The sequence below is a fragment of the Nomascus leucogenys genome, chromosome 19 (assembly GCF_006542625.1).
Source record: "Nomascus leucogenys isolate Asia chromosome 19, Asia_NLE_v1, whole genome shotgun sequence".
Taxonomy (NCBI): Eukaryota; Metazoa; Chordata; class Mammalia; order Primates; family Hylobatidae; genus Nomascus; species Nomascus leucogenys.
In genome coordinates this window covers 73,661,482-73,681,353 of record NC_044399.1, presented here as the reverse complement: position 1 = coordinate 73,681,353, position 19,872 = coordinate 73,661,482, and the positions used below count along the sequence as shown (strand labels likewise).

General features: G+C 49.7%; 2 protein-coding genes across 9 annotated transcripts in view; one reads left to right on the top strand and one right to left on the bottom strand.

Annotated features, from left to right (window-relative positions):
• The window catches only part of LOC100596045 (neuferricin), a 46,102-nt gene that overhangs the window by 10,829 nt on the left and 15,401 nt on the right, over positions 1-19,872 (top strand). For 2 of the 4 annotated variants that reach the window (XM_030800363.1, XM_003277848.3), the window contains exons 3-4: positions 1,860-2,046; positions 4,056-4,886. In XM_030800363.1, coding sequence (XP_030656223.1) covers positions 1,860-2,046; positions 4,056-4,272 — 404 coding nt within the window. In that variant the 3' untranslated portion in view covers positions 4,273-4,886. Of the gene's footprint in view, positions 1-1,859; positions 2,047-4,055; positions 4,894-19,872 lie in introns of those variants that run through there. The other 2 variants (XM_004091556.3, XM_030800362.1) reach the window with 2 other exon arrangements.
• Positions 10,817-19,872, bottom strand: part of ANKFY1 (ankyrin repeat and FYVE domain containing 1) — a 104,304-nt gene continuing 95,248 nt past the window's right edge. For 2 of the 5 annotated variants that reach the window (XM_030800358.1, XM_030800359.1), the window contains exons 22-25: positions 19,428-19,570; positions 17,641-17,787; positions 16,138-16,228; positions 10,817-14,905 (exon numbers count right to left, since the gene is read on the bottom strand). In XM_030800358.1, coding sequence (XP_030656218.1) covers positions 14,773-14,905; positions 16,138-16,228; positions 17,641-17,787; positions 19,428-19,570 — 514 coding nt within the window. In that variant the 3' untranslated portion in view covers positions 10,817-14,772. The remainder of the gene's footprint in view (positions 14,906-16,137; positions 16,229-17,640; positions 17,788-19,427; positions 19,571-19,872) is intronic. The other 3 variants (XM_004091554.3, XM_003277849.3, XM_030800361.1) reach the window with 2 other exon arrangements.

Sequence of the window (19,872 nt, the reverse complement as noted above, 5' to 3'; positions counted from 1 at the left end):
GGTGATGGCAGTGGGAATGGAAAGGAGTGAACAGAATCAGGATCTGTTCAGAGGTAGGACTGACAAGGTTTTCTGATGGACCCGATCAGACAGCAAGGAAGGGAGTATGATGTGGATGTAGAGGAGGAGGAGTCAGGTTCCTAATCCAGGTCACAGGCTAGAGGCAACATGGATTTGGGAAAGTCAGGGAGGGCGTTGGACTTGAGAGACGAGCTGAATCTCAGATGCGCTGAATATATGCGCCACTAGAATCGAAGGTAAAGCTAGTTTTTAGGGGTTGCTCCCTCCTCGGTCGCACCTCCCTCAAGTGCTTCCTTTCTGCTTCTCTTGCCTTGTGGCAGGTGCTGCCTCTGAAGGCCATTTGCACCTCAGGACTGGGCTACGTTAGGACCCCTGGACTGAGAGAACTGACCTGTTTTTCCTGCTGGCCTGTAGGCTGGTGGACCACTTGCTGGCTGCTGCCATAGCTTAGACTTTTACAAATTCTGACAGGCATTTTAAAGCCGGGCACAGTGTGACTCATACCTGTATCCCCATCTACTCAACAGGCTGAGGTGGGAGGATTGCTTGAGCCCAGAAGTTCAAGGCCATAATGAGCTGTGATCATGCCTGTGAATAGCCACTGCCCTCCAGCCTGAGCAATAGAGCGAGACTCATCTATAAGGCAACATTCTGATAGGCATTTTAAAGGAAAACCAGTTTTTACTCACTTATGTCCCCTGAGGGACTGAGCCAGAAGAGAGCAATGGAGGGGAGAGCATGGGCTTGGAGCCAGATTAATTCGCTAGCTTTGTAGACCACCCCAAGTTATTTAACCTCCCAGTCTCTCTCCTACAAATAAGGGAACAATTATTTCTCTCATAGGTTTGTTGGGAGGAGTAAAAAAATACTGGTGGCCAGGAGCAGTGTGGTTCATGCCTGTAATCCCAGCACTTTGGGAGGCCAAGGCAGGTGGATCACCTGAGGTGGGGAGTTCGAGACCAGCCTGGCCAACATGGAGAAACCCCGTCTCTACTAAAAAATACAAAAAATTAGCTGGGTGTGGTGGCGGGCACCTGTAATCCCAGCTACTCAGGAGGCTGAGGCAGGAGAATCGCTTGAACCTGGGAGGCGGAGGTTGTGGTGAGCCAAGATCATGCCATTGCACTCCAGTCTGGGCAACACAAGTGAAACTCCGTCTAAAAAAAAAAAAAAAAAAAAAAAAAATATAAAATATATATATATATATATATGTAATGCTAGTATAGTGCCAGACATTTTGAGTTCAACAAATGACCCGTATAAAGCAAAATAATTTGATATTGGGGAAAACGGAGCTGCAAAAATGTTAGCCTGCCTGGGCATGGTGGCTCATGCCTGTAATCCCAGCACTTTGAGAGGCTGAGGTGGAGGATTACTTGAGCCCAGGAGTTCAAGACTAGCCTGGTCAACAGAGTGAGACCCCATCTCTATTATAATAAACATTTAAAAAATGTTAGCCAATAAGCCATTCATTCATCAGACATTAATTGAATACCCAGCGTGTGCTCCAGGCACATGGAAGCATCAAGAAATGAATCACACATGGTTCTGCCCTCAGGGAAGCATTGTCTGGAAGTGAGAAAGGTTTGCTAGTTTCTGTACTAAAGGACTCTACAGCTAGAACAGGGATGCAGTCACGTGGGGTCTTGTAGGATGTTACAAGGTTGGTGTGCAAGGCACCAGGAGTGCCTGCAATGGAAGTTCTTATTAAACCTGCACCAGCAGTACTGAAGTGAGAAACCCTGGGAACTTGTGCCTTCCCACACCTGCCTCAGCAGCTAAGTATCCATTCACTCTCACCCTCACTCTCACTCACATCTGCCTTCCTGTCATCACAGGAAGGGTGATAGGACGGTTCTATGGAGAGGATGGGCTGCCTACCCTGGCACTGACCCAGGTAGAAGCTGTGATCACCAGAGGCTTGGAGGCCAGCAAACTAGAACTGCAAGAGAAGCAGACATTCCCGCCGTGCAACGCGGAGTGGAGCTCAGCCAGGGGCAGCCGGCTCTGGTGCTCTCAGAAGAGGTAAGCAGGCTCCCCTTCTTCTCCTTTCTGCCTGTCCCAAATCCAACTCTAGGCCATCCTGCCTGCGGTATTCAGTGAATTCAGGAATTGATTGTTAACCCTGGGGAGCTTTTTAAAAATACTGATAATAATTCTCAACTTTGGCTGCATATTAGATCTTCTGGGGAATTGCCAAAATTACGGATGGTCAGACCTCACTCCACTCAACTGAATGGGTTGAGACTTGGACTTGAGGCCTGGGCATCTTTTTATTTTTTCCAAATTCTCCAAAGATCCTGCTGACACAACCTCGGCCCGGGAATGAGAAGGCACAAGCAGGATTTCTTGCTTGCTTTGCCCTGTTCAGCCACCCACGGGCTTTGGTTTCCTGTTTGACAGCACAAATCATGCCTATCTATAGGAGAGGGACGAGGAGGTGGGGAGGATACATGCAGTGATGGCTTCAACTGTTGTCTTAAAAACAGGTGAGATGGGCATGGTGGCTTGTGGGCCACACCTGTGGTCCTGGCTACTTGGGAGACTGAGGCAGGCAGGTCGCTTGAGCTCAGGAGTTGGAGTCCAGCCTGGGCAACATAACAAAAAAAACAGTAACAAACAAAAAAAACCACTGCAAATTCAGAGTTCTCAGCCTTAAATGAGGGGAGCAAGGGCAAAGGTAGCAGGAAGGAAAGCTCCTTCTTTCCTGGCCACTAGCTTTGAAGAGACAGCTTCTCCAGTGTCATCTCAAGAAAGTGGGGACTGTGAGAACCTGGCCTGCTCACTTTATGGAGAGAAGCTAAGATAGGTGTGGGCCTTCCTGTGACAGGCCTGAATGCAGGTAGCCTCAGAGAGCACTGGTCTCTGAGACTCCAGGAGGAGGAGACTCCAGGAGGCCTGCGTGCGTTCAGATGCTTGACTTTGCTTCCTTGGGACCTGCCTCCTTTTCCCTCCCCACAGCCTTCCCCTCTGTCTCCTGAACCTCTTCTTGCTTTCATGACTGAGTAGTTCAGGCTCTGCCTTCCCCCCAAAACCCTTCCAGGGCCACCCTAGTGAACTGAGGGGCCCTATCCCTGTGCCTCAGCTCAGTTTGTTGTTTTCTGTTCACCTGTGTGTGTCTCCCATTAGACTGAGAGGAACAAGTGCCGAAGGCAGGGACAAGGTGTGGAGTACAGATCACCAGTGATGGGATGGAGGCTGGGTGGAAGAGGGAGGCATTTGGGTGACAGCCTTATTCTTGGTAAGCTAGAAGTAGGATGTTTTCTCACTGGGTGGCAGTTTCTCTGACAACAGGCACCGGAAACTGTCCGAGCTATCAGTTCCAAGAACCTGAGTTTCTTTTTTGCAAGGCCTGTGAGTCCATCAGAGACTGAACTCAGTAGCCTGAGATGGGCAAGGTCCCTCTGCCCAAGATAGGAGGTTGCTCAGGTTGTTGGGCCAGAGCTGAATCCTCCATGTCTGAAGCCTTAGTGCCATCAAGGACTGGACCTGTGGGGCACGGGACAGCTTGCAGCGACACTCTATGCCAAGGGCTTCCCAGAGAAGGCCGACCCAGGTGGCCAAGGGCCAGTGGCCAATTGCCCACCCCCACCCAAGTGCCCCAGAGAAGAAGGTGAAGACCCTGGCCTGTGCTGGGTTGTAGTGGGGAAGGAAGAGGACAGTCGCATCCAGACACTGCTTCTGAGAAGCTCACAGGCCAGCAGGGGAAGCCCTTTCACAGCTGTAACCACCAGTGCAGGAACGTGGTGCTGCCTCCTAAGAAGGGGCAGGGCAGGGGCTGGGGAACACAGTGAAAGGAACCATGGACTGTGCCCTCAGCCTGGGGAAGGTGGTGTTGGCCCTGCAGGGGAAGCTGGAGGATGCTAGGAGAGAGCATGAAGGCTCAGGGGCTGAGCGCTGTAGCCTGCTGCCTTGGGAAACACTCTGGGAGGCTTCTACTTTTCAGAAGGCCTGGCTCACTGCTTCCTGCTCTCCCCTTCCCAGAGACTCATGAGTTCTCACATTTAAGAAGTCCTCTTTCCGTCTATCCTTAGTGGAGGTGTGAGCAGAGACTGGATTGGCGTCCCCAGGAAGCTTTATAAGCCAGGTGCTAAGGAGCCCCGCTGCGTGTGTGTGAGAACCACCGGCCCCCCTAGTGACCAGATGCCGGACAACCCTCCACACAGAAATCGTGGGGACCTGGACCACCCAAACTTGGCGGAGTACACAGGCTGCCCACCGCTAGCCATCACATGCTCCTTCCCACTCTAAGTCGTAGCCTTTTCTGTTGATAACACACAGAGAGCTCTGCCAAGCACCTGAGTAGGCCCTTGACACTTGTGTGCCCTGGGATGCCCCCTGGCGTGAATCAGGAGGGTCTGGAAGGACTCTGGCTATATTCTGCAAATGTGACTCATGCCCCTTACCGTGGCTCGGCGTTGTGGTGCCTGAGGGACAGCCGGCCACCTGCCCAGTACTGGTCAGCTTTTCACCACTATTCCCTTTGACCTACTGGCCATCTTCCTCACAGCCCTCAGATATCAACAGGCACAAATAAGACCAACTCAATTTCCACTTGAATTTACAACCAAAAGCCTGCCGAGTTGATTACAGCTGGGCCAACACAGTAAGAGGCAATAACAAATTAGCGTGGGTTGATTCTGGAATTGGAAAAGCTTTTGCTTGTATGGATACACCAAATCCAGATGTCTCTGAACAAAGCAACAATTTAAAGCAACTACATTTTCTCTCCTTTAAGCACTTAAAATCAGGTGTGGTGTGTTTTCAAAGGCAGAAGTCTGCATTTTGAGCAAAAAAGGTGGTTTCCCAGCTTTAACAAGGTAACTGATTAGCATGACATTAAAGTTTGGGCAAGGCTGCAAACTGAAGGTGGCTGGGCTTGCTGCTTGTCCAGTGGTTTGTATGTCCAGGGTCATCTGGCAAATGTCATACCTGTTACCTCTTGCCTACTTGTTAAGGTAGATGGGGGCAAGGAGTGTTCCTACTTCAGACAGAGAAGTGGGACCAGCACTACCACAGACAGCACCACGGCCTCTGTGCATCACCTCATCAGAGCTTCCACCAAGCTCCCTTTCCCGCTCAGTCTCACCCTCAACATCCACTAGCTTCCTCCCTCTCTGTCACTGTCTCCTTTTTCTCCATCATTCATTTCACTAAATCGCTTTCCAGATTCACAGACTAGAAAATGGAGGCTGCCTCCCCTTCACTGGCAGACCCATATCACTACCCCGTCCCCTCACTGGCAGACCCGGGCTCATTGCCCCTATGGCCACAGCTGTTCCTTACACTTGGGCTCTGGCTCATGGCTCCTTTTGCCTGCCCCCGCCATCTTCCTCACCTGCCCCTCTTGTACCTTTAACCTCTCCCCGCCTCCTGGATCTTCCCCCAGGTATGCATCAAACAGCTCACTTCTCTCACATCATAAACACTCCCTCAACTCCAGTTTTGGCTTATACTCACTAGCTTTGCTTTTCAGCCCCATTTGCTCTAAAAATCAGGAGAAATTCTGCATTGGCACATCCCGTGGTCACATCCATTTCTTACCTAAGCTTTGTCACACTGGACACTGTGGACCATGGGGTCCTCCATGAAACCCTCACTGGGCTTTGTCCTGCTTCCCTTTTTGCCTCTGCCCATTCCTTCTTAATTGCCTTGAGAACCCCATTTTGCCTCCACAAACCCCTTCCCATTGGTTCCTCTTACTCCAAATCCGGCAGTTACTTAGACTGTCAAACCTGCACCTCTACTCCAGGCAGCTTTCCCGAGCATTTCCTCTTCCTTCCCATGCTGCTTCTAGTTCTCCAAGTGAACGGCACCACCAGCGACACGCAGAGTCGGAATCCGAGCAGCAGTCCACACTCCATCCTCCCTTCCCTCCTCCTAACCCGCGTGCAGGTCCTGGGAGCTCTGCCTCCCTAATTCTCTCCTTTCCCTTCCCTCTTATCTGTCCCTAGTACTCTTCCTCTGGCCTAGGCTGTCATTTCTCACTTGGATCCTGACTGTACTCCCTCCCTCCAGTCCCTCAATCCCTCCTCCACACTGCTGGGAGCCGTCTTTCTTTTTTCTTTTTTTTTTTTTTTTTTGAGATGGAGTCTTGCCCTTTTGCCCAGGCTGGAGTGCAGTGGCGCGACCTCAGCTCACTGCAACCTCAGTGGCACGATCTTGGCTCACTGCAACCTCCACTTCCTGGGTTCAAGCAATTCTTCTGCCTCAGCCTCCCAAGTAGCTGGGATTACAGGCACGTGCCACTGTACCCAGCTAATTTTTGTATTCTTAGTAGAGACGGGGTTTCACTGTGTTGGTCAGGCTGGTCTCGAAATCCTGACCTTGTGATCCGCCCACTTTGTCCTCCCAAAGTGCCAGGATTGCACACATGAGCCACCGTGCCTGGCCAAGCTGTCTTTCTTAAAGATGATCAAGGATCCCCCATTTAAGCCTCCTCAGGGGCTCCCCTTATCTATAAGGACTGAGTGCCAGCTCCTCTGCTGTGTGCCACACGAGGCCCTTCTGTGGCCTCTCTCCTCTTAGGCCTGTACCTTTCCCATCTCCTCCCATGTGCACCTCCTGTCCAGCCTCCCTCTCACTGCGTTACGTCTGCAGTGCGTTCACGCAAGCTGTTTCTTTTTCCTGGAATGACACTTCTTCCTCCGTTGAATTAATCCACCCCGTATTGCTTCAATATTCAGCTCAATCAGGCCCCTCTTGGGAGCCTTCATTAACTGTTGGGCCAGCAGTGAGCTATAGAGGCACTTTCCTTGTTCCCATGGCACTGTGCTCATACCACAGTGGGCTCTTACCATGAACTTCCTATCAGCCTCTTGCACTGGACCTCAGACACTCTGAGGACAGAGCCTCAGTGTAATTCAGCTCCATACCCCTATATCCACATGACTCAGCTCCATACCCCTATATCCACGTGACTCAGCACCATACCCCTATATCCACATGACTCAGAGCCCTACCCCTATATCCACATGACTCAGCGCCATACCCCTATATCCACTGACTCAGCCCATACCCCTATATCCACATGACTCAGTGCTGTACCCCTATATCCACATGACTCAGCTCCATACCCCTATATCCACATGACTCAGTGCCGTACCCCTATATCCACGTGACTCAGCTCCATACCCCTATATCCACGTGACTCAGCCTCCCATACCCCCCCCTATATCCACATGACTCAGCTCCATACCCCTATATCCACATGACTCAGTGCGTACCCCTATATCCACGTGACTCAGCTCCATACCCCTATATCCACATGACTCAGCACCATACCCCTATATCCACGACTCAGAGCCATACCCCTATATCCACATGACTCAGCTCCGTACCCTTATAATCCACTTTACTCAGTGCCATACCCCTATATCCACGACTCAGCTCCATACCCCTATATCCATGTGACTCAGTGCTGTACCCCTATATCCACGTGACTCAGCTCCGTACCCTTATAATCCACTTTACTCAGCGCTGTACCCCATGTCACCGCGCCTAGCATGTGGGAAGTTCGTGCAGAGTTGTTTCTTTTTTATTTTTTGAGACAGGGTCTTACTCTGTTGCCCAGGCTGGGGTGCAGTGGCGTGATCATAGCTCACTGCAGCCTTGACCTCCCAGGCTCAAAAAGATTCTCCCACTTCAGCCTCCCGAGTAGCTGGGACTATGGGCACATACCAGCATGCCCGGCTAGTTTTTTATTTTTGCAGAGATGGGGTTTCACCTTGTTGCCCAGCCTGGTCTCAAACTCCTGGGCTCAAGCAATCTGCCCACCTCAGCCTCCCAAAGTGCTGGGATTACAGGCATGAGCCACCGCACTTTTTGGAGATAAGGCAACAAAGGCACATAGAACTTAAGTCACTGAGCATGGAGCTAAGCCTAGAACTCAAAGCTATGGATGCCTGATTCGGTGCCATTTTCACTCCTCCATATTTCTGTATGTCTCTGCCCTCCCTGGGGCAGGACCAGGAGCAGACAGAAAGGAGAAGAGCTGAAATTAGGATTTTCTTCTGAGTTCTAGGCAGTCCCTGAGCTCAGTGCTGAGACTTCTCTATTAACCAGAAACAGCCCCCAACTCCAGGCTAACTGGAAATTAGTTACTGCCCCTGATTTAGTCCTCCTTAGTCATTCAGCAAATAACTTACCAAGCATCCACTATGTGCCAAGCATCACGTTAGGGTTGGTGGGTGGAGGAAGCAAGGCTTCTGACCTCAGGGGGCTTATAGTATGGTGGAATAAACCCAGTAGAGCAGCCAGAGGCTGTCCTTGCGGTAGGAATGCAGGGAGAGTGTGAGGGCCAGGTCCGGAGATGTTCTGATCCTTCAAAAAACAAACAAAAAGGAGCATTAGTTATTCCAGCCAGCTGCGGGCTCTGGCCGTGCCTAGAGGGTACCTCATCTCTGGCTGATGCAAGACCCCTGCGCGCAGGCCCCGGGACAGACTTGGCTGGCTTCAGGAGCCTGCTCAGTTCCTGGCTCAGTTGAGAATTCATTTCCTTTTTGATACTTACCTTATGGTACTTACCTTCCTACTTAATCTGGTAACACATCTCTCATGTCAGGGCAAAGGATTCAGCAAAGAATTAGATTCAGCAAGAATAGGTTGTCATTTTAATGGCCTGAAGGGCTCAGCCATGAGAAGCTGGTAATTACTGGAGAAACACCTGGCCTTTCCCTCTCCAGTCCAGGTGGCCCTGAGCAAAACCGTGGGGGAGGAAGGGCAAGGCCCTGATGGAAGCCACAGAGAAGCTCAGCTTAGGCTGACCATGCAGTTAGACTTGCTGGCAGAAGGAAGGGAAGGAGAAAACATACATATTGGGCAACTATGCTGGGCCAGACCTTGTTCTCATTTAATCTCTATGTCTGCCTTGAGAAGTTCCCATTTTATGGCCCAGAAAAGGGGCATAAATCTCTCCCCCTCTTCTAATAGTCACATCTACCGTCGGGTGACAGAGCTGGGCTTTGTGATGCGAGTCTGATCTCTGCCACACCAGTGGGCACAGTGTCAAGGCAAAGCCTTTGCAGCTGCACTCCACTCCAACACTGTGAAGGAGGCCGGGTGCTTATAATCCCGGCACTTTGGGAGCCCAAGGTGGGCGGATCTCTTGAAGCCAGGAGTTCGATGGAGGCCAGCCTGGCCAACATGGTGAAACCCCATCTCTACTAAAATACAAAAATTAGCTGGGTGTGGTGGTGCGCACCTGCAGCCCTAGCTACTGGGGAAGTGGAGGCTGCAGTGAGCCGAGATCACACCACTGCACTCCAGCGTGGGCGACAGAGTGAGACTCTGTCCCAAAACAAACAAAACCCAAAAATAGTCATCTTGAAGGAAGTTTCAACATTTGCCTTTTCATTCTGAGATTACAGTTTTCTATAAACATCTAAGAGTGAAGAGTCTGAGGTTTTTTGGTCACAGCTGAGCCACTGCGTGACCTCCGCCCCGCCCCACACTCACCTTGCTCTAGGCAAAGCTGTGCTCTGAAAGCTGGCCCCAGTGGGGAGGTTAGGACTGTGCCTGCTCAGAAGTCTGTGGGTGCCCCTCAGAGAAGAGCAACGACCCCAGGCTGGACCCTACCCTTGAGAGTACTTGCTACTGCCAGAGCCCCCAGATTTCTTCTGGTGGCAGCAGATACTGCCAGAAGAGCCTGCGGTGCACACACCAGAATCTGGGTACTTGGATGAGAAGGACACATTACTGATCACCTTCCTCCAGGCAACCCTGTAAGTTAAGGACTACAGTCCGCCCCCATTATGTAGATAGGGAAACAGAGACAAAGAAGTTAGGAAACTCGCCCAGAACTCTCAGCTAATGAATGAAAAAGCAGAACTAAAACCCAGTGCTCTCCCTGGCTGGGCAAACGTGCAGAAGTTGATAAACCCAGTGCTTTCTGTGGCTGGGCAAACGTGTGGAAGTTGATGTGCCTGGTTACTGTTTGTGCTTCGCTTATCATAACCAGTGACAGTGTGGTTAGCACTGTTTGCCTCAAGGGTAGCTGTGAGGATTACTTGGGATTGTCATGTGGAAACACTTAACAGTGCATATTAACTATGAGAAAAGCCACTGGAGAATGAGCTTGATGAGCTCTATCACCACAGCTAGTCTGACCTAGGGGTAGGCAAAATGGAAGACAGGAAAAAGGGAATACATTAGCTCAGGAAAGCGTGAGGGCCACGTGAGCTGCTTGATTGGTAACGATTTGTACAGGGGCTTTATGGGTCACTAGATTTTAATTTGCAAGCCCTGAAACCGTCCTTAGTATTCTCTGAAGCCCACAGTGCCAGTCGCCCTTCACGCCTTGGCCAGCAGAAAGCTCATCATGAGTGGATCCTCTTGAGAACTTCAGAGGGGTCAGGTGATGGTGACGGTGACTGAGACTGCCTCAGTGATCCCGCTCAGTGCCATGAGCTGAAATCTGGGCTAAGAGCACAGTAAGTTCAGGCAGCTACTATGTTTAAAATAACTTTTCGGGAGCTAAGCCATGAGGACGTAAAGGCATAAGAATGATACAATGGACTTTGGGGACTCAGGGGAAAGGGTTGGGGTGAGGGATAAAAGGGTCCAGTGTACACTGCTTGGGTGATGGGTGCCCCAAAATCCCGGAAATCACCACTAAAGAACTTTATGTAACCAAACACCACCTGAACCCCAAAAACCTACTGAAACTTTTTAAAATTAAAAATAAATACATAAAATAGCTACTTTTACCGCTGTCAACAGCATGTTCCTGAAAAATGTTGGAATTCAAACTTTCCTGGAGGGCAGCTGGTCAAGAAATTTATTCACATGTCAGGAGTTTTCTAAAATTTGTTTTTAATGCTTATTGGTATTTCTGTATTAGAAGTAACTACAAATGTCTTATTAAAGTTTCCACTTTAAATGCACAATTTTACTTCATTTTATTATAAGGAATTGTTACAGAAAATGCAAATACCGGTATTTGAAAAATACATTCCATTACACAGACTCCAAAGAAACAATGCTGATAAGCGCCATGGTCCTCTATGATACCATCACCCCACACTGAGCACCGCCCCGAAGGGGCTGGAAGCCAGGTGATCCACCCAAATGTGTGCCTGCAGTTCCTGCCCAGCTACTGCCCCTCCTCTGGGATCACACAGGGATGTCGTAACAGCCAACTCCACACATCTGCCAAAAAAGGGCAAGTCATCAAGGCTAGCAGTGTCGACTCCAGACTCCCTAGCTGCAGAAAACCAATGTGGTCAGTTGTAACAGGTTAATATATTATTTATGCCACACAAAAAAGGAATTGTACAGGCAATGATCTTCCAAAGAAAGTCTTTAAGGCATCTGTAACTTCTGGAAATTTTAGGGTTTTTATCTTGCCAGTCAGCTCTTCACTAAATTACTTCCACAGAGTGAGAAGGTGGCTCCCAAGTTCCTTTGGCGAGTTGGTGCCGCTTGCTTCCTCTGCCACCAGGCTGGGGTGGGGAGCTTTGGTGCTTCAGGTAGTTCTTCTGGGACTTGTCCCAAGGGAAGCAAGTGTCTGTCATGGAAGTATTACCCTTACTTGTTCCTGCTACTGTCACCTGGGAAGTTAGCTTGCCTTTTAGGGCCAAGCATTACATAGTTCAAAAGTGTTCTTTTTCTCCAGATAAAAGAAACCTAGATGGAGGTCAAGGCTCTCCCCTTTCCCAAGACGTTCCCTCCACTCCGTGCCCATGGACAAGATTAGTGCAGAAACGGTTCAATATGGCAGGTGTGGGACATGAGCGGGGAGGAGTGGAGAAAACACACACACTGAGATCCACACAGGGACCCATTCAGGGACAAGAGTGAGGACACAGAACGGGGTGGTGAGAAATGACTTGGGGCTCTGAGGTAGAGGACTAAAGGTCATGTAGACCCCACTCCTTGGAGAGAACGTGGCAGGTGAACTGAGCAATCGAATCCAGCCTCAACTAAATTGGTAATTGGGGTTGACTGTGCACAGGCCCAAAACTCCAAATGGAACACATGTTCTAACACATCGTTCAGTGAGACACCACGAAAAAGATGACTGAAAGTTCGAAAGTCCTAAGTGTAGGCACTTAAGTTTATGGGAAATTTAGGTGTTACAGGATCACAGCAAATTAGTTTAAGCCATTCAATTTATATATAGCACATGGTCCGTACCTTTGTTTTAAAAACAACAACAAAAGACTGTTAAGAATACACTGGATAATAAATCTGGCGATGAGCAAAGGGCAGTTAAGAGCAAATTCAGCATAACAATGTTGACTGGTGCAGCAAATTATGTTTCAGTAAAGTTTATTTTTCCTGCTGTACTCATTCAGAAGTGGCAACTTTCTGAATGAATTTAAGTTTTTGCTACCAGTACTTAAGCTACTGATGAAAACTTACAACAGCTAGAAAGGTTTGTACTCAAGTGCTGACAGCAGGGAGAGCACGGGAAGGGCTGGAGGCATGCCTAGTCCCAGCCAGGGCAGTGCATGTTGGAGTCCACTGGGACAGCTCCCACTCAAGGAGCCTGCTGAGTGCAGCCCAGCGAGTGTCCGCGTGGTCGGGGCTGCCTAAGTCTGTGCAAAGAGGCTTTTCCTATATCGACATGGATGCACCCTGAAGCCAATGATAACAGGACTCAATGTTCTGCCAGTCCAGAGCTGGTCAGTACCATTGCTATCCCTGGATTCAGGCTGAGAAACAAGCTGAATCAACATATTTTAAACATGATCTTAAGATTCTAAGTGCAATGATAGGCAAGATTGTTATTGAAATTGGTATGGTAGGGCATGGGCAGAACAGTCGGCCTCACCCTTGACTCATCTCCCACATTCCTTTTAAAGAACAGGTATCCATGTACCAACCCCTTCAATTCATATCCGAACCATGATTTTCCTACTTCCTAACTTAGGTAGCCAAGCTACCTAAGCCCTGCCTGCTTCCTTATGGCCCTTTTCAGGTAATAGAAAATGGAAATTGACCACATGCCTCACATGGCCAAATGTTTGCCAAGACTAGCAGAGTTTTTGTTTTAAACATTCTGTATGAAATATGTCAGACTGGGGGACAGGGGAACTCTTCTAATTCATTTTTTTTCTTTTAAACATTGTGCACAAGCTTATAGTAACATAGAAAGCATATATATCTTATAAATCACAGAAATTTTTTTAAAGTAGTACTCCAGTTTATCAGCTCATTTTACACACATATTTAGGCAACAGAATGTATAAATCTACTGCAACACAGAGGACACACTATCCAGAAAAGAATGAACAAAAAACAGGCTGTTGCAAAAATATTTAGTCCCTTTACACATATATTCAAACTTCATTAATGCAAAAAAATGTAGTGGTTATTAAATGTCTGAAAGAATCAGTATGTATGATTGAGATTGTTAACCTCTGAGTATAACACATATTGTTCATCTCAGAGGTGTTTTGTTTTAAAGCAGTGGTAGATGCTTCTCTTTAAATGTGCATTTTTTTAGAAACTCGCCAAACCTTCAAAAGAAAAGTTTAACACCTCACGGTTAATATATGTACTAACAGCGACGAACGCCCAACAAGTTCTGGCAGCCTCATCCAGCACACAAGCCAGAGACTTCCAAACCAAGGTGGCGCACACGTGGCCAGGGCCCTTGGCTGGTGGCCCTTCACGGGGCAGGGCAAGCTACACAGAACTGGGACCAACAGCACTCACAGCATCACTAGGGAGGATTTCGGCAAGAAGCGTTTGTGTCAAGGACATAGGACCTGCCGGCCTGAGGCTGGAGATGCCCTTGGGGCTGAAGCCTTGGTGACTCCCCCTCTCATCACTTGGCCTGTATGAACCTCTTGCTCTAAAAGATGCTCTGTAGAGTTTTTCCTTGGAGATTCTTGTGAGCTGAGGTCCAGTCAAAGCTGATCATTAGAATCACTGATGCAGGGATGTGTGAGAGTATTTTTGAATATGGATTTTAAAATTGGAATCACCAATAATGCAGCTCTATAAAAAGTGCAGCACAATAAAAGTGCATTTCCTGCAGCACCCTCCAGCGGCAGAGTGACTGAGGACTCCACAGACAGGACGCAGCAAGACGAGAGAATGAGACGGCTGCTACGAGGTGTCAAGCGGCCCAGCTGCACTCCTGACACCTCAGTAGCATGAACACTGTAAAGCTTTCAGTTGTTAAGGCCACGATTTTTCAGCTCTCATCTTTGAACCCTGTTAAGAAAGATTTCACCTTTTTAAAAGGGGTAGCTCACTAAAAATACAGCTTAGCTTAAAAAGAAAAGAAGACTTCAGGGCAAGAGGATCCTATTATTTTTATGAAAACACTGTGCAGAAAAGTCCACAGCCACTTACCCTAGAGTAAAACCAGCTCATTAAGTAGCCAGCTTCCTACGCTGAGAGGCTCTGCCTCATCAGTCAGCCCAGGCGGGAAGACTTCATGAATGCTCTGGGATGGACACCAAGCTACTGGAAGGGAAAATGGTTTTCCAAGTGTCCTTGTATGTTGCTAGCAGAATGGGGACGGGTCTAATTCCTAATCACATTTACCACTTAGCCAAATGGCCTGGTCCGATTAGTGAGACATCTAGTGAAATCGATCACAGTCTTGACACACACACTGACAATCATACGGAATAATTTGAAATGGGATCTATCACACCATGGTCCTTAATCGTTCCAGTCTATTGCCGCAGGAAGACACCCGCCAGCTCCTGCTCTGGGTGGGGTCAGGCTGGTGAGCAGAGCAGCTGCTGGGGAGGTGACCAAGGACATGGCCTGGACCCTCCGGGGGGCTCACTAAGAGACCCCACCCAGAGTCAGTACATCAAAACAAATGTTGCAAACTCGTACAGGCTTGTTCAGATCAAACTTTATAATAGGAATCTCCTTGGTCGAGCATTTATGGCAAAGAAGACGTCCGCAGTGACGACTGTGGAAGCAAAGAAAGGAAGTATGAGAGGAGCGCTAACGACAGACTCTGCTTCCTGGCATGTGAGGACAACCGCAGCAGGACCTGGCAGACAAGGCGCCTGCAATGCTACTCTGGCAACTCTGCCAACTGCCAGCCAGGTTACCACAATTCATGTAGAATTTTTAGTCTACGAAAACCAAACTCTAGTCAATCATTATGTTAATACTGAAGAAGGCTTTTTTTTTTTTTTTTTTTTTGGAAGATCAAGAGCAGCTCAGGCCAGGCATGGTGGCTCACACCTGTAATCCCAGAACTTTGGGAGGCTGAGGCGGGCGCATCACTTGAGGGCAGGAGTTTCAAGATCAGCCTGGCCAACATGGTGAAACCCTGTCTCTACTAAAAATACAAAAATTAGCCAGGCGTGGTGGCGCATGCCTGAATCCCAGCTACTCAGGGGGCTGAGGAATGAGAATCACTTGAACCCGGGAAGTGGAGATTGCAGTAAGCCGAGCTCGTGTCACTGTACTCAGCCTGGGTAACAGAGCAAGACTCTGTCTCAAAAACAAACAAAAAGAGAGCAGCTCAGCACTATCTTTTTTTTTTTTCCTTTTTTGAGATGAAGTCTCGCTCTGTCACCCACGATGGAGTGCAGTGGCGTGATCTCAGCTCACTGCAACCTCTTGCCTCAGCCTCCCAAGTAGCTGGGATTACAGGTGCCCGCTGTGACCCCCAGCTAATTTTTGTATTTTTAGTAGAGACAGGGTTTCGCCATGTTGGCCAGACTGGTCTCGAACTCCTGACCTCAAGCGATCCGCCTGCCTCTGCCTCCCAAAGTGCTGGGATTACAGGCATGAGCCACCACACCCGACCTATCTATCTCATTTGAATGGGAACAGCCCCTTAGTTCTTGGCAAAGTGGCCCATATTGAGGCACACCACGAGGGCAGTAGCTCATCTCAGCTTTGCTGCAGGCAGGAAGTCAGGGAGGATGGCACGGCCCTGGCAGGCTGCCTGGGAACTGTGCACCTTCAGCTTCCAGCAGGAAAGCCACCCGTCTGCAGGCTCCCTGCCTCCCTACATCTCTCCTCAGTAAGATCCTTGGGTGTGCTCATCTCATCCCTCCATTTGGTCAAGTTTTGCCCATGAATGTGCAGGACCCAGGCAAGTTCCTGGCCTATCCTGGAGAAGGGGGGAAGCATTGACATCAGCAGAAGTCCCCTCACTCCTTGACAGTGACGCTGGGGTCTTACCAGTGATGTTTGCGAGTGGTGACTCCAAACTTGGCAGTGCACTCATAGCAGTAGGAGCCGTCGCACCATGGGGGCTCCTTGGACAGCATATCTGTAACACACAGGGGAGAGGACTAGTCCCGTCAAACAGCGACGGCGCCAGGCAAGCCCCAGGGCTTAGAGGGAGCAGGGAAACAGACCAGTAAGTGAGGCAACACACTGCCACGTGACATAGGTGACGAAGGAGCAATAGGTTCTAAGTGGTTCAGGGCCAGCTTCCGCGAGGAGACTGGAGAATCAGCCCTTGCCCGGGAGACTTGGGGAGAAGGAAACAGTGGTCAACAACGTGAACCAGTGTGGTGTCTGTGGGGGAAACACGTAGTAAGGGATGGCTTTACTTACAGAGACCACACAGCTAGAAAAGCTGGCCAGGGGGACAGAGGATGGGACTAAGACATGAGAAACTGAGGAGGCAGAATCTGAACTCAGTGAGTGAACACAAGTGTGGGAAGTGAGAGCGGGAGCAGGCAGAAGACGCGGGTGATTTCCAGGCTTCCGGAGAGAGTGCCTGGGTCTGCAGTGGGACCATGGGCAGAGCGACCTACGAGAAACAAGTAAGTTTTCACATCTAGGTTAGGAGTTACCAGTGCAGACAGGAATGACAATCACTTGGATTTACTGGCTGAACTCTCTATGCCAGGCACTGTCTGACTGCTCTACACAGAGAGGTCCACTGAGCTCATGGAGACGGAGCAGCATGTGAACCCGTCAGTTTCTTCTGAGTAGTGGGATGTGTGTGTGTTGCCGGCCCTGTGATGGGCACCAGTGCTGAGCTTTTAAAATGCTAAGTGCATGGTAGAGGGACGGTGCAGTAGACCAGATGTCACAAATGCTGTCCTTCAACCCGGCTCTGCCACAGACCAGCTGTGCCCCCTGGGCAGGTCCTTTGCATCGCCATCACATGGCTACCAGGGATGTCTCAGCTTGTTTTCCTGCCTGTCTCTCCCCACTGTGGGTGATGACACAGCACAGGTACTCGAGACATTCTGATTCTTTCTGTCACCTCGGCAGGGAAGAGGAAAGATTCACAAACATGAAATCAGGAGGGAAGCACTCCTTTCCACAAAAGGGACACAGGGGAGGGAGAGCTGATAGGGGCTGGAGCAGTAGGCCATTTTGAAGGTTCTGGAGGATCTGAGTCAGTCTCAGGAGGACAGGTGTGCAGCTAAGTGGCCAGGACACACAGGAAGGGTGGCCTGCCTGGAGCTTCGGCATTTCTAGAAGGTTGTGGGGCGTGGGAAACGAACAAGGCAGAGTGCTTTGAAAAGAGACTGTTCACAGTGACCTTCCCAACACTGCTCAAAAGTCCTTCACTTATTCAGAGAAATGGTCCCAGCTACTGCCAGGAAACAAGCAGTTCCGATCTGAAGGCATCATGAGATTGAAAGATCACCAATACAGTACATCGCGATAATAACCCTGCGACTGTGCTTGCACCGTAAGAGCGGAAAGCAGGCCACTCACCTAGAAGTCTAAACAGAAGCTGCTTGGTGGCGACCTGGTAGTTGAAAATGTTGACTCCCTGGTTGTTATTCACCCCGAGGCGAGCCCCTGACCGGACGATGGCGCGGCACAAGTTGGCGTTCCCTTTCATGTATGCCAGGAGCAGCACTGGAAAACAAAGCACGCACAGGGCTACTTCCCACCCACCCCAGCCCAGCAGCCACAGACGGAGGGCGGAGGACAGCCGAGGGCAGAACAGACCGCTGGGAGGACATCTGTTCACAAAGTCCCCACAGACACACAGGGGCCCCGAGGCTCTGGAGAGAACTCTGTGGACAACCTGTAGCATCTTCCAATAAAGGATGTGGCCACAAGCCAAAGAATTCTAGAGCAGCTGCAGTTTCCAAGACGCAGCCTTTCCCACGTAGAGCTTGGGCTGCAAGAGAGCTGAGGTCGTGCAGGTGAGGAGGGATTCAACACAGAGGGAATCATCTACTGTGGTCTCAGTTGCCTTCCTCTGGCATGAAACAGTGGTTTCTCCACAAAGGACAAAGCGCTTTTCACCCAATGTAACTAAATCTAAACCTACAAGTTGCGTACACATGGAGAAGAAAAATCAGTATTAGGAACATGCTCCAGAAAGTTCTTCCACCCCGTGGAGCCCGTGGGAACCCCTGCTCTGGCCAGGCCAACCTGCTGGCCTTCCCTGTGAACAACTACAGCCAACTGCGGCTGCCTTTGCTTCCCTCTCCCAGACGCCGGGTTTCCTGGGTTTCTTTCATTTAACTGAAAATCATACAGTAAGATGAGGATTATTCTTCCCACTATCAAATGAGGAAGCAGGCCTATGAGGGAGAATGCACCCAGTCACCCTGCTAGAATGCGACAGGGCCAGGCATCTGCACCCAGGTCTCTGTAAACCGGGGGCCTCGACATGGAGCCCCTCCCTGCTGCCTGTTCCTGTTTCCCTGCTCCCAGGCAAGGTGCTGCCGAGTATGTGCTGCTCACTCCCTCCCAGGGGCTGACTCCTCCGAAGCTTAAAAAACAATGCGCACGTAGCAAAGGCCACAAACTCCTCTCAAGACCAAGAGAAAATGGTGATAAAATCTGTGGTCCCATGTTAAGGTTCAGAAAACCCCATGGTGACTCCATTTCTGCCAAGAGCACAGAGGCTCTCTCTCCAGAACGGGTGAGTGAATGGGAATGCAGCAGCCACACAGCTGCGCAGAGGGCTCTGGGCTGGGATGAGAGATCTGGTTTTGTTTTATGGGGTTACTTTTCCTTACCCGAAAAACGGGGATACAACTATGTGCACTGCTTCCCCTATGGGGCTGCCGTGAGTCCTCGGCAAGAAAACAAATGCGAGAGTCACCGGAAAAGCTAGGAGGGCCACACGAATGAACAGTGATCACGGGTACCCAGAGCAGCCATGAGAGTCCTGCAGCCCTCTGCATAAGAAGGCACCCCGTGTGTCTGGGTAGTCTGCCACTTTCTCAGAGCACGCCGACACACACTCTAGCACATCTCTTCCTTTTGAAGATCCTGTGAGATGCTTACATTTTCTTCCTCTGCTAGAATTTGGGAGCTTGCGTAGGGCCCTATTTGACTGGACAAAAGGCAAATGAGAGGAATAAAAACAGGTGGACAGGCCTGTTTGGAGAAGGGTATGGATGGTTTCAGAGTGCTAGATGCACTTGAGATGTGACAATGTCTAAAATCAGACACCCCAGACTCCATGAGATGTGACAGTGACTAAAATCAGACACTCCAGACTCCACAACAGGGCCTGCAAGTGAGACGGGACATACCCAGCCCTCGGTACACACCCGTGCTGCCGTCTGCATCCGGCTTGTCCAGAGGATACTCCGGCATGCATTCTAGGAAGAGATCAAAGATGGCTGCTGCATTCTCCTTGCCATATTGTCCCAAAATGTGCAGTGGTGACTGGCCTCTGATAAAACAAGTTGGAAAAGTTAGGAATGTATCTGCCATGGCCATCACACACAAAATAAATAGAATTTTCTGAACTCTGTGATGGTGGCTAAATCTAAAAGACACATAACAGGTCACAAAAGTTTTTCTTTTTCTTATTTTGTATTTTACTGTAACCTAAGTGTATGCATAACAAAAGTTTTTTTGTTTGTTTTTGAGACGGAGTCTCGCTCTGTCGCCCAGGCTGGAGTGCGGTGGCGCGATCTCAGCTCACTGCAAGCTCCGCCTCCCGGGTTCACGCCATTCTCCTGCTTCAGCCTC